At 39.6% G+C, this 15,317-nt stretch overlaps 1 protein-coding gene across 1 annotated transcript in view; it reads left to right on the top strand.

Annotated features, from left to right (window-relative positions):
- LOC106587020 (dematin) overlaps positions 1-15,317 on the top strand; it is a 94,337-nt gene that overhangs the window by 71,210 nt on the left and 7,810 nt on the right. The window contains 2 exon segments of the mRNA XM_045709043.1: positions 7,893-7,957; positions 9,023-9,071. Of these exon segments, the coding sequence (XP_045564999.1) occupies positions 7,893-7,957; positions 9,023-9,071 (114 nt within the window).

Consider the following 15,317-nt stretch of genomic DNA (forward strand, 5'->3'; position numbering starts at 1 on the left):
TTGGGAGTCCAATCACCAACACAACACTTAACACACAAAAACCTGCCACGTCCTGACCAAAACTAATACAATTGCTCCCTCTGCTGGTCAGGACGTGACATATTGTGTGTAGACTGATGAGAAAAAAATATTTAACACATTTCAGAATAAGGCTGTAACGTAACAAAATGTGGAAAAAGTCAAGGGGTCTGAATACTTTCCAAATACACTGTATGTGTAGAAAGTTCTCTTTGAGATGCTCAGCTATCTAGAACTCTACCACTTCCCATCTTTCAATGAGGAACTAATTTTAATTACGCTAAACAAAAATATAAATGCAACATGTAAAGTGTTGGTCCCATGTTTCATGACCCGAAATAAAAGATCCCAGAAATATTCCATGCGCACAAAAAACATTTTTCTCTCAAATACATTGGTTTACATCCCTGTTAGTGAGCATTTCTCATTTACCAAGAGATAATCCATCCACCTGACAGGTGTGGCATATCAAGAAGCTGATTAAACAGCATAATCATTACACAGGTGCATCTTGTGCTAGAGACAATAAAAGGCCACTCTAAATTGTGCAGTTTTGTCACACAGCACAATGCCACAAGACTTAAGTGTGCAATTGGCATGCTGACTGCAGGAATGTCCACCAGAGCTGTTGCCAGAGAATTGAATGTTCATTTCTCAACCATAAGCTGCTGTTATTTTAGAGAATTTGGCAGTACGTCCAACCGGCCTCACATCCGCAGATCACGTGTATGGCGTTGTGTGGGCGAGTGGTTTGCTGATGTCAATATTGTGAACAGAGTGCCCAACGGTGGGGTTATCGTATGGGCAGGCATAAGCTACGGACAACCAGCACAATGCATTTTATCAATGGCAATTTGAATCCACAGAGATACCGTGACGAGATCCTGAAGCCCATCGTCGTCCCATTCATCCACCACCATCACCTCATGTTGCAGCATGATAATGCACAGCCCCATGTTGCAAGGATCTGTACACAATTCCTGGAAGCTGAAAATGTCCCAGTTCTTCCATGGCCTGCATACTCACCAGACATACCACCCATTGAGCATGTTTGGGATGCTCTGGATCGATATCCAGCAACTTCGCACAGCCATTGAAGTTGAGTGTGACAACGTTCCATAGGCCACAATCAACAGCCTGATCAACTCTATGTGATGGAGAAGTGTCCTGCTGCAGGAGGCAAATGGTTGTCACACCAGATGCTGACTGTTTTCGTGATACCTTTTTTTTAAAGGTATCTGTGACCAACCGATGCATATCTGTATTCCCAATCATGTGAAATCCATAGATTACTGCCTAATTTATTTATTTCAATTGACTGATTTCCTAATATGAACTGTAACTCAGTAAAATGAAATTGTTGCATGTTGCGTTTATATTTTTGTTCAGTATAGATAAATTAAGTGTGTTGTAACTGTTGCCAAATAATGACATTAACATAAAGTCTTGAACCCAGGCCACCAGCACAAATGACACACACTAACCTGTGCCCCAATATGGGATATATCTAGGGAATATGCTTATTAGGCCAGTATAGTTAGGCCCTGTACTGAAGAAACCCTAACCTCTCCTCCCTAGGCACTTGTGTAGATCTGAAACAACTTGATAGGTGTAAGTATTAGGGTGAGTGCACTTTGAAGTAAATCTCAGCTCTATTAAAAGCACTCAAGAAAAACTTTTATTTATCACAGTGATTACTACACAACACTAAACAATAAATTAATTGCACTATAATGGTGTCAAACAGTGCCAACAAACTGTTAGGGCCTACATAAAGCTGTCCCAACAGCAGTCCCAACATCTTACCACTGCTACACCTAGCTATCAGCCGAGTCTTGTCTGGCAGCAAAACAGTTCATTCAGCCTCGTTTACTGCCTTTTAATTTAAAAAAACATAGCTGATATGTCTGACTTGCTTAAACAAATTAGGTTTCTAATGACAATTGAGATGTACAAAAGGGACAAGTGGCGACAAGCAGATACGAGGCAATCCGTAATTTCGATTAAGATATTAATGAGCGAGCAAGGACAGACGTAATCAATGTAACTTTTACCACCATAACTTTTGAAATGTACAGTGACATATACTTCAGAACATCGGCCTTTCTTACAGTGTTCTCCCTGTACACCAAGTCAGAACCGTAGGATAAATAAAGGGGACATGTAAGCAGACAATGAAAGCTCTTAGAATATTCGATAATTACATTTCTCTAAAACAGGTTATAGGCTACATGTGCACCACCAAGTCAGAACAGTAAGCAAAATTAAGAGGGGTAAATAGACCAAATTATTAGGCACATGGGCTACTAACATCTTACTACACAACATACACTTAGTATTACTTTCTTAGCTACAGTATACATATCTCCCTGGCATATTACATCATTTATGCAGCAGCATACAATGCATTTTTGGACTCACCTAGTTGTGCTGTGCTCACTTGAACAGGAAGGTGGCGCGGCGGTCCTTTGTGAGCAAATTTTGTCGTCAAAGTCTGGCATTCTCTGGATTTATGGTGCTTTCAAATCAACTTGGAACTCGGGTAAAAAACAAGGTTGAATCATGATGACGTCATTGATCCTCAGGTCGTAGCTCTAGAAAGAGGCCGGATTTACAATTCCGAGTTGGATGACCGTTCAAAACGTATTTTCCCAGTCGGTGCTCGTTTATTCCAGACTTCCCAGTTGTCTTGAACTCACTGAAGTCAAGTTTTCCCAGTTCCGAGTTAACGGTTGTTTTGAACGCGACACAAATCATGCTTCATTGACAGCATGGCCAATATTTATCATTTTAAACTTGGAAAAGAGCCCCTTAATCCCAGATTTGGGACCACACACCCACTCCACTGAATAGCAGGCAAGTGATTGCTTTGTAATGCTTGCAGTTAGCCAATGTCACTGATTCCTTCCAAACCACTCATTGTTGAATTTTGCGATTTCCAACTTCTTGTGTAATGTTTATGTCCAGTGGCCGATGAGCACCGATACGTTTTATCTATAATTTCTATTCATTATTTCTCGTCATATGACAAGGATTAAAAAGGAATAGCCAGTAGATTGACGACTTGATTCATGATGATGACTGCTAGCTAAGATTTTTAAAGTATGATGTTGACATGATCAGTCCAATCAAAGCTACTGTACATATAACGTGATTTGACAATTTTATCTATGGCTAATGACCTTGAGCTTTGGATGAGCACTTCTAATGTAACTCTATGGTAGCACCCAAGGGGCTAGAATTTTGTACCTCTACCCTTAGACTTGGTGGTGACATAGTGTCGCCATGAGTGACAGAACACTGAGCCAATCACGGCGTGACACTCTGTATTTTCTGCTGGCTTGCCCCACCACCACAGAAAGCACTGAGCTATGCGGCATTTTGGAGCTGCCTTACTCAAGAAAACAAAAAAGAGACCATGTTTGTATGCAGCTTTATTTACTCAATAATACATTGTTTGAAAACTGATATGTGACACGTTTTAATGGCAAAATAAAATGCAAAACAGGCAAGCCCCCAAATTTGTTTAAAAAAAATTGGTTTTCAAAACAAGGTTTTCAAAACTGTTCAGGAGTATCATTAAAACAGGTTAATTTGCCCCACCAACCTTAGACAACGATATAGAAAGTCCTTAAATTGTGGAAATAAGTCAATCAAATCAATAATTGACACAGACATGGTGGTGTAGGAGGAAAATGCTGTAAACCAAGAGGTTATCAGTTCAAATCCCAGGTGAGAACATGTTGAATAATAATTACTATATTAATGAACATGCACAATGTTGTCAAAGTGTGTCAAATATGTACATTTAACCTCTCTAGGGTAGGTGGCACCAAATCGTCCCACCTACGTAACAGCCAGTGTAATCCCGTGGCGCGTTATTCAAAAACCTCAAAAATGCAAAAACTTCAATTTTTCAAACATATGACTATTTTACACCATTTTAAAGACAAGACTCTCGTTAATCTAACCACACTGTCCGATTTCAAAAAGGCTTTACAACGAAAGCAAAACATTAGATTATGTCAGCAGAGTACCCAGCCAGAAATAATCAGACACCCATTTTTCAAGCTAGCATATAATGTCACATAAACCCAAACCACAGCTAAATGTAGCACTAACCTTTGATGATCTTCATCAGATGACAACCCTAGGACATTATGTTATACAATACATGCATGTTTTGTTCAATGAAGTTCATATTTATATCAAAAACCAGCTTTTTACATTAGCATGTGACTAGCATGTGACTAGCATTCCCACCGAACACTGCCGGTTAATTTACTAAATTACTCACGATAAACGTTCACAAAAAGCATAACAATTATTTTAAGAATTATAGATACAGAACTCCTCTATGCACTCGATATGTCCGATTTTAAAATAGCTTTTCGGTGAAAGCACATTTTGCAATATTCTCAGTAGATAGCCCGGCATCACAGGGCTAGCTATTTAGACACCCAGCAAGTTTAGCACTCACCAAAGTCAGATTTACTATAAGAAAAATGTTATTACCTTTGCTGTCTTCGTCAGAATGCACTCCCAGGACTTCTACTTCAATAACAAATGTTGGTTTGGTTCAAAATAATCCATAGTTATATTCAAACAGCGGTGTATTGTTCGTGCGTTCAAGACTCTATCCGAAAGGGTAAATAAGGGTGACGAGCATGGCGCAATTCGTGACAAAAAAATTCTAAATATTCCATTACCGTACTTCGAAGCATGTCAACCGCTGTTTAAAATCAATTTTTATGCCATTTTTCTCATTAAAAAGCGATAATATTCCGACCGGGAATCTGCGTTTAGGTAAACAGACGAAAGAAAATAAAGCATGGGGTCGACTCGGGCACGCGCCTAAGCCCATAGTACTCTGATCGGCCACTTGCCAAAAGCGATAAAGTGTTTCAGCCAGAGGCTGCCTCGATATCGTTCAGCTTTTTCCCGGGCTCTGAGAGCCTATGGGAGCCGTAGGAAGTGTCACGTTAGAGCAAAGATCCTCAGTCTTCAATAAAAAGAGCCAAGATGAAACACAACTTGTCAGACAGGCCACTTCCTGCATGGAATCTTCTCAGGTTTTTGCCTGCCATTTGAGTTCTGTTATACTCACAGACACCATTCAAACAGTTTTAGAAACTTTAGGGTGTTTTCTATCCAAAGCCAATAATTATATGCATATTCTAGTTACTGGGCAGGAGTAGTAACCAGATTAAATCGGGTACGTTTTTTTATCCGGCCGTGTCAATACTGCCCCCTAGCCCTAACAGGTTAAAACACTGTGTGTATGAGTATCCCTGAACTTGCCAACAGACAAAAACAGCTGTGATTGGATCAGTGGTTCATCAATTAGGGGCTTGGCAACAGTAACATGGCGTGATGTTCAATGAAATAAAAAATGGTGGGGTCGGGTGCTTCTTTGGGACCTTCAAGCTACGTCCTGACAACTGATACACAGAAATGTTCTTGCAACGTTCCCATGAAATGTGTCTAGAACATTAATATCTTACATTCTGAGAACATGGCAACCATGTTCAGTGTATGTTTGATGTGACGGTAACAAGGCATGATGTTCAATGAAAAAAATGTTTTTGGGGGAGAATGCTTCTTTGGGACCTTATGGCGATGTCCTGCCAACTGACACTCAAATGTTCTTGCAACGTTCCCATGAAACGTGTGTAGAACATGAATAACATTAACAACCATATTCTGTGTATGTTTGGTGGGATGTTGATGGAATATTCTCCTAACCCTTAGAAAACTGGACACAGGAATGTTCTTTCAACGTTCCCATGAAACATGTCCAGAAAATGTATATCTAATATTGTGAGAAAATGGCAACCAATGTCCTGTGTATGTTTGGTGGGACGTTGATGGAATATTCTCGTAACCCTCAGAAAACTGGACACATGAATGTTCCTTGCCACGTCCCATAAAACGCATCTAGAACATTAATGTTGTACAATATATTCTGTGAACATTGTAACCATGTTCTAGATAAGTTCTGCTTGACATTAAGGGAATGTTTGAACCAAAACATGCTAAAAATGTTCTCAGAAGGTTTTTGCTAATATAGATACAATGTTCCCCTAACTAACGGAAAACTGGACACTTAAACATTAGAGGGAACATTAAATTGTTAGCTGAGTATATCTTGGCCGAAGCTTTTGATACAGTAGACCATTCCATTCTTGTGGGCTGGCTAAGGAATATTGGTGTCTCTGAGGGGTCTTCGGCCAGGTTTGCTAACTACCTCTCTCAAAGAGTGCAGTGTATAAAGTCAGAAAATCTGCTGTCTCAGCCACTGCCTGTCACCAAGGGAGTACCCCAAGTCTCAATCCTAGGCCCCACGCTCTTCTCAATTTACATCTACAACATAGCTCATCCAGTAGGAAGCTCTCTCATCCATTTATATGCAGATGATACAGTCTTATACTCAGCTGGCCCCTCCCTGGATTTTGTGTTAAATGCTCTTACTTAGTGTCCAACAAGCTTTCTCTACTCTTTAACCTTGTTCTCAACACCTCCAAAACAAAGGTCATGTGGTTTGGTAAGAAGAATGCCCCTCTCCCCACAGGTGTGATTACTACCTCTGAGGGTTTAGAGCTTGAGGTAGTCACCTCATACAAGTACTTGGGAGTATGGCTAGACGGTACACTGTCCTTCTCTCAGCACATATCAAAGCAGGTGGCTAAAGTTAAATCTAGACTTGGTTTCCTCTATCGTAATCGCTCCTCTTTCACCCCAGCTGCCAAACTAACCCTGACCATCCTACCCATGCTAGATTACAGAGAGATAATTTATAGATCAGCAGGTAAGGGTGCTCTCGAGCGGCTAGATGTTCTTTACCATTCGGCCATCAGATTTGCCACCAATGCTCGTTATAGGACACATTGCTGCACTCTATACTCCTCTGTAAACTGGTCATCACTGTATACCCGTCGCAAGACCCACTGGTTGATGCTTATTTATAAAACCCTCTTAGGCCTCATTCCCCCCTATCTGAGATATCTACTGCAGCCCTCATCCTCCACATACAACACCCGTTCTGCCAGTCACATTCTGTTAAAGGTCCCCAAAGCACACACATCCCTGGGTCGCTCTTCTTTTCAGTTGGCTGCAGGTAGCGACTGGAACGAGCTGCAACAAACACTCAAACTGGACAGTTTTATCTCAATCTCTTCATTCAAAGACTCAATCATGGACACTCTTACTGACAGTTGTGACTGTTTTGCGTGATGTATTGTTGTCTCTACCTTCTTGCCATTTGTGCTGTTGTCTGTGCCCAATAATGTTTGTAACATGTTTTGTGCTGCTACCATGTTGTGTTGCTACCATGTTGTTGTCATGTTCTGTTGCTACTATGATGTGTTGTCATGTGTTGCTGCCTTGCTATGTTGTTGTATTAGGTCTCTCTTTATGTAGTGTTGTCTCTCTTGTCGTGATGTGTGTTTTGTCCTATATTTATAATGTTCTTTTTGAATTTTGTTATTTATTTTTTTAATCCCAGCCCCTGTCCCCGCAGGAGATATTTTGCCTTTTGGTAGGCCGTCATTGTAAATAAGAATTTGTTCTTAAATTACTTGCCTAGTTAAATAAAGGTTAAATAAAATTATATTCCTCAGTGCTCGTAGTAGGGTGAAGTTTCCCCTAGATGCTGATCTTAGATCAGTTTTGCATTTAGCCCTCTCAAGGTTAAGGTTAGGATGGTGGAGGGAAGCTGATTCTAGATCTGTACATAGACTTTACCCCAGGGCCTCTCAAGTGGCCAAGTGCAAGATATGGGTTGTATGAAATATAGTATTCAATATCATCGCTCCTTGATTATACAATGCAGTGCCTATGATATTGATAGACATACATGTGATCTACATTCCTAGGGTCATCCTCCAATGCCTCCAAAAACATACATTTCCAAGCAACCAGTAGGAGTGGTCAGACCAGGGTGAGTAGAGGGTGCAAAGCATCTGGGCCAGTTTTCACAAAGCGTCTCAGAGTAGGAATTATTGATCTAGGGTCATGTCCCCACTCTCCATACATTTTTTCATTATGATTTAAAATACAAAACTAATCCTAGATCAGCACTATTGTGAGACGCTTTGTGAACACTGGCCAGGGCCCGGTTTCACAAAAGCATGTTAAGGCTACGTTGATCGTTTGAATCTCCGTAGGAGCATTGTTAGATCTCCAAGCTGTTTCTCAAAACCATCGTTACTAAAGTTGCTTTTGAAAACATTTGTTATTTAATGGCTGCCTCAGACCACTTTTGGAACAGCTTAGTATGTCGTTAGATGCTTTTTTGCCCTTCCGCGTCACTTTATACACAGAAGATCTCCGCTAAACACAAAATCTTTGTCTTTCTGTGACCTCCAATAACTTCAGAACGAATATGACAGTGACTACAAATACGAAGTGGCCCATTTCTTTGCATAACAAGCGAAAGATATAAAGACGGTTCAAGTGAAAACCGAGATGACTGTATTAAAAGATACATCCAATAGACCTATATTTTCAAATGATATTGAAATCAATTTCATGTTAATTCAATGTAGTTTTATTTTGCTATTTGTATGCTACTGTCTGTAATTTTTGCCTCAATATATTTCATGATGAAATCTTGATTTAGTGCATTATTATAGGGTAAGCATTAGAATAAGCCACCTCAATATTCGTAGCCATAGGGGATAATATCTCTCTAGGAGCTGATCCGTTGGCAGTGTTGTGGAATACTTCTAATGTTAAGGTAAGATTGGAAAGGGAGAACGCTGATCGGAGAACACTGCTTTCTTTCTTTCGATCCTATCGGTATCGACACAGAACTCAACGGCGCACAAATATTCTCTCTGTGTGTTAAAACACTCGTAAACCTATGTTCCATCGCTATCGGGAAACCGGGCCCTGGGCATTATATCGCTGCTGACTGAAGTTCATAGCGTTATTCTAAATTGACTAACACCAAAACCAGTGTTTCTCACAGCACTTCTAATGGTTTGTTCCATTCTGCGTGTAGCTCCAGTCTGCCGAGTTCACCCAATCTGACAGTGACAAAGGAGGACCAGGTAAGGCCTGGTGGTTCAATATGATTGGTTGACTTCCTATACTGTAACAATATCAGAACCCAACCAGTCATACAGATGTCGGATCTTAGTATGACCCACCTAGTCACAGGAGGAAAATAATCCTGCAGAAGGAGAATTTGAATGAATATTTAGAATCGCCGCCAGGGAGCAGCTGGAAGCGGTGTTTGTAGGCTAAACAATAACTTAGACTACAAGTCCACTGGGAGTCCATTCAAGTAGTGTGGTGGAATTATTGTAATCAAAAGGAGAGACTTTTAGATTTCTTCAAAACAATCAAACTTTATTATTTAATTACTGCAGAAATAGAGCTGGTCGGTAATCACCCCTGGAGGTGATTACTGAGAACTCAACGAGCTGGTTTGAGCCACAGCATCCTCCTTCAGTCTACATGACACACAACAGATGTATGGAATGGGTCACAAGCTTAAGCTTTGTATGAAAGATACTTAGAGTGCCTTGCGAAAGTATTCGGCCCCCTTGAACTTTTCGACCTTTTGCCACATTTCAGGCTTCAAACATAAAGATATAAAACTGTAATTTTTTGTGAAGAATCAACAACAATTGGGACACAATCATGAAGTGGAACGAAATTTATTGGATATTTCAAACTTTTTTAACGAATAAAAAACTGAAAAATTGGGCGTGCAAAATTATTCAGCCCCTTTACTTTCAGTGCAGCAAACTCTCTCCAGAAGTTCAGTGAGGATCTCTGAATGATCCAATGTTGACCTAAATGACTAATGATGATAAATAGAATCCACCTGTGTGTAATCAAGTCTCCGTATAAATGCACCTGCTCTGTGATAGTCTCAGAGGTCCGTTTAAAGCGCAGAGAGCATCATGAAGAACAAGGAACACACCAGGCAGGTCCGAGATACTGTTGTGGAGAAGTTTAAAGCCGGATTTGGATACAAAAAGATTTCCCAAGCTTTAAACATCCCAAGGAGCACTGTGCAAGCGATAATATTGAAATGGAAGGAGTATCAGACCACTGCAAATCTACGAAGACCCGGCCGTCCCTCTAAACTTTCAGCTCATACAAGGAGAAGACTGATCAGAGATGCAGCCAAGAGGCCCATGATCACTCTGGATGAACTGCAGAGATCTACAGCTGAGGTGGGAGACTCTGTCTATAGGACAACAATCAGTCGTATACTGCACAAATCTGGCCTTTATGGAAGAGTGGCAAGAAGAAAGCCATTTCTTAAAGATATCCATAAAAAGTGTCGTTTAAAGTTTGCCACTAGCCACCTGGGAGACACACCAAACATGTGGAAGAAGGTGCTCTGGTCAGATGAAACCAAAATCGAACTTTTTGGCAACAATGCAAAACGTTATGTTTGGCGTAAAAGCAACACAGCTCATCACCCTGAACACACCATCCTCACTGTCAAACATGGTGGTGGTAGCATCATGGTTTGGGCCTGCTTTTCTTCAGCAGGGGCAGGGAAGATGGTTAAAATTGATGGGAAGATGGATGGAGCCAAATACAGGACCATTCTGGAAGAAAACCTGATGGAGTCTGCAAAAGACCTGAGACTGGGACAGAGATTTGTCTTCCAACAAGACAATGATCCAAAACATAAAGCAAAATCTACAATGGAATGGTTCACAAATAAACATATCCAGGTGTTAGAATGGCCAAGTCAAAGTCCAGACCTGAATCCAATCGAGAATCTGTGGAAAGAACTGAAAACTGCTGTTCACGAACGCTCTCCATCCAACCTCACTGAGCTCGAGCTGTTTTGCAAGGAGGAATGGGCAAAAATTTCAGTCTCTCGATGTGCAAAACTGATAGAGACATACCCCAAGCAACTTACAGCTGTAATCGCTGCAAAAGGTGGCGCTACAAAGTATTAACTTAAGGGGGCTGAATAATCTTGCACGGACAATTTTTCCGTTTTTTATTTGTTAAAAAAGTTTGAAATATCCAATAAATTTCGTTCCACTTCATAATTGTGTCCCACTTGTTGTTGATTCTTCACAAAAAAAGTACAGTTTTATATCTTTATGTTTGAAGCCTGAAATGTGGCAAAAGGTCGAAAAGTTCAAGGGGGCCGAATACTTTCGCAAGGCACTGTATAATTCACAGCAGACAGTATCTCCTGTAAAATCAGTTCTCATTGTGTAGAGACCAGTGTCTGGCCCCCAAACTCCATACTGGAGCCATCTCTCCCTGGTACCGTATAGAACAGAAACATTAACTCATGCTCTGGAATGCGTATCCCCAAAGACATCGTAAATCTCCTGTCAGGGTTATCTCCCAGAGGCCCACTTTCAGTTCACACAGACACAATAGAGTTATAAGAACCCTCTATTATGTTGCATAAAGTAAAAGTATTATAACAATCTTGTAATTTCCACCATAGTAGCCTATGTAGGCTAGGTGCAGGCTACAGCACGTCTCATGAATTCTAATGTGGATTATAATAAATTGACATATTTGTAGGGGGTAGTTGTATTTTTAATAAAGGGAAATCAGATTTTTTGGGATCAATTGTTATATTATATATTCATGGCAATCAATAGGCAGAATAAATTGTTGGTTGCCTCAGTGCCTGTGTGCAGTTACAGCCGCTGGCACACATATGCCAGAGTCGGCATGGGTTTGAATCTGGCCCACTGCCCTTTACATTTTTGGAGGAACTAGTACTTTTCTAGTTACTCACTGTAGGCTTTACTTGTACTCAAGTAATTTATGAAGGAAGTTACTTACTTTTAACTCAATTACATTTTACCAAATCACTTCAGTTACATAGATTTATATTATTATATCGTCGCTGTCGGATGAAAACCTTGTAACTCCAAATTTGGTGATTTTCATATTTTTACATGAATTGGTGTGATTGGTTCCCCTTTACGTCTGTATGAACGTTTCACGACCCCTTGACAAATTAAATGTATGTAATATAGCTTTTCATCAAAATTCTTAAGTTCATTGGCTCTCAAAGTTGTCCGTCAAATCCCGTATCTCCACCACAGCTCTTGAAGTGAAGCGCAGGTCTTCACTCTTAAGGTTATTTTTGATACTCCTGAGGATATTTTTGATCGTAGGTTCAGAGGTAAGTTGCACTTTAATTACCTTCTGCCTTTGTAATATTATATGTTTCTCAGATATTATTCGGCTGTTGAAATTGTGTTTTGAGGGCGAGTGCAAATCAAATGGCTAGGTACTGTAACTAACTAGCTAGCTAGTTTGCTTTGGCTAACCCAGAATCGAACTAAATTGAATCTCCTGTTTTTAGCTCCCCATATGATCTCTGCTTGTTGGCTAACTAGCCACCTTGTCATTGGCATAAAGAGTGAACATATTAATCAGATGTGTGTGGCAATAGCTAACTAGCTATCACATTAGGTTGCCACTAGATAACCTGTCTAAGCTAGCTGCAGTGTCAACCATGCAGCTAGTTAACGTTAGCTAGATCATCCGGTCAATCCAGCACAGCATCCTCCCACTCCTTTGCTCTCTCTCTCTCTCTCTCTCTCTCTCTCGTGTGTCTAAATGTCATTCCATTTTTATGACCGGGCCTATAAGCACATCTGTCAGTGTATCATCTCAGTAGGGTTTTTGTGCCATATACTAGAAATACATTTGTGTTTTTTTTAATATACAGTTTGTAGCGGCACAACCGAGGGGGAGGTAAATGGGCCAGCCAATAAAATAAAAGACCCTTCAAAGTGGAAAGGAGAGGTTAAGATGAAAGGAGGATGGAGGGTAAATTCTTATTTGGCAGGAAAAAGATGATTGAGTTGACTATGGCAATTGATTATTTACAGTATTACTTACATGAATACCTACCTTGATGTTTAATTCCATGCTAAAATGTGTCTGATTTGCATACTAGTAACATGATTGATAGTGACATTGACAGTGGTGTAAAGTACTTAACCTGTTGGGGGTAGGGGGCAGTATTTACACGGCCAGATAAAAAAACGTACCCGATTTAATCTGGTTATTACTACTGCCCAGAAACTAGAATATGCATATAATTATTGGCTTTGGATAGAAAACACCCTAAAGTTTCTAAAACTGTTTGAATGGTGTCTGTGAGTATAACAGAACTCATATGGCAGGCAAAAACCTGAGAAGATTCTGTACAGGAAGTGCCCTCTCTGACCATTCCTTGAGCTTCTTGACTCTGTTTATTGAAGACTGAGGATCTTTGCTGTAACGTGACACTTCCTACGGCTCCCATAGGCTCTCAGAAGGCGGGAAAAAGCTGAATGATGTAATTCCACCCACTGGCTGAAAAACATTAGCGCTTTTGGCAAGTGCTCTATCAGAGGACAATGGGCTGAGGCTTTTTTACGAGAAAAATGGCATAAAAATGGATTTTAAACAGCGGTTGACATGCTTCGAAGTACAGTAATGGAATATTTATAATTTTTTTGTCACGAAATGCGTCGTGCGCGTCACCCTTCTTTACCATTCGGATAGTGTCTTGAACGCACGGACAAAACAGAGGATATTTGAACATAACTATGGATTATTTTGAACCAAACCAACATTTGTTATTGAAGTAGAAGTCCTGGGAGTGCATTCTGACAAAGACAGCAAAGGTAATAACATTTTTCTTATAGTAAATCTGATTTTGGTGAGTGCTAAACTTGGTGGGTGTCTAAATAGCTAGCCCTGTGATGCCGGGCTATCTACTGAGAATATTGCAAAATGTGCTTTCACCGAAAAGCTATTTTAAAATCGGACACCTCGATTGCACAAAGGAGTTCTGTATCTATAATTCTTTAAATAATTGTTATGTTTTTTGTGAACGTTTATCGTGAGTAATTTAGTAAATTCACCGGAGTTCTGAACGTCACATGCTAATGTAAAAAGCTGTTTTTTGATATAAATATGAACTTGATTGAACAAAACATGCATGTATTGTATAACATAATGTCCTAGGGTTGTCATCTGATGAAGATCATCAAAGGTTAGTGCTGCATTTAGCTGTGGTTTGGGTTTATGTGACATTATATGCTAGCTTGAAAAATGGGTGTCTGATTATTTCTGGCTGGGTACTCTGCTGACATAATCTAATGTTTTTCTTTCGTTGTAAAGCCTTTTTGAAATCGGACAGTGTGGTTAGATGAACGAGAGTCTTGTCTTTAAAATGGTGTAAAATAGTCATATGTTTGAGAAATTGAAGTAATAGCATTTCTAAGGTATTTGAATAACGCGCCACTGGCTGTTGAGTAGGTTGGACGATTTCGTCCCGCCGACCCTAGAGAGGTTAAGTAAAAATACTTTAAAGTACCGTTTTTTGGGGTATCTGTACATTACTATTTATATTTTTCATTACTTTTACTCCACTACATTCCTAAAGAAAATAATGTACTTTTTACTCCATACATTTTCCCTGAGACCCAAAAGTACTTGTTACATTTTGAATGCTTAGCAGGAGAGGAACATTTTCCAATTCACACACTTATCAAGAGAACATCCCTGGTCAACCCTACTTCCTCTGATCTGACAGACTCACTAAATACTAATGCTTTGTTTGTAAATGATGTCTGTGTTGGAGTGTGCCCCTGGCTATTAGTAAATTTAAAACAAGAAAACCGTGCTGTCTGGTTTTCTTAATATGAGGAATGTGAAATGATTTATACTTTTACTTCTACTTTTGATACTTAAGTGTATTTTAAACCAAATACTTTTAGACTTTTACTCAAGTAGTATTTTACTGGTGACTTTCACTTTTACTTGAGTCATTTTATATCAAGGTATCTTTACCTTTACCCTAGTATTTCGATATTGATTCTTCTTTGACTGTTGCAACACATACCTGATCCTCCTTTATTTCATTCTGAGTGAAAAATGAAACATCACACTTGGTGTAAATCTTTTTAGTAGTCAATCACCATCACATGTATTTGAAATTATATTGTGTAATACATTTTCAGTAATGCTATTGAAATTATAAAATGATTCCAATGTCTCGTACCATTGACCTTTTTATGAAATTGAGCACATTGATAGATTTGAAGTCAACTTTGAATAATACTGTAATTGAAACTGTACAGTCTACAGACTTTGATGACAGTCTTAATTGGAGACTACCTGTGCTGGAGGACGTTTGCAAAATGGTGCTGGCAGGATTAAATAATAAATGAATGTAAAATCAATTGCACAAAGTTGTTGACCTTTTTGTTTGCTGTCACAGTTTACCATAAAGTGTCAAAAATGCTAACTAAATTTGTAACTAGTAGTTAAGTCGTTTTCTGACC

Source organism: Salmo salar, chromosome ssa26 (assembly GCF_905237065.1).
Source record: "Salmo salar chromosome ssa26, Ssal_v3.1, whole genome shotgun sequence".
Lineage (NCBI taxonomy): Eukaryota > Metazoa > Chordata > Actinopteri > Salmoniformes > Salmonidae > Salmo > Salmo salar.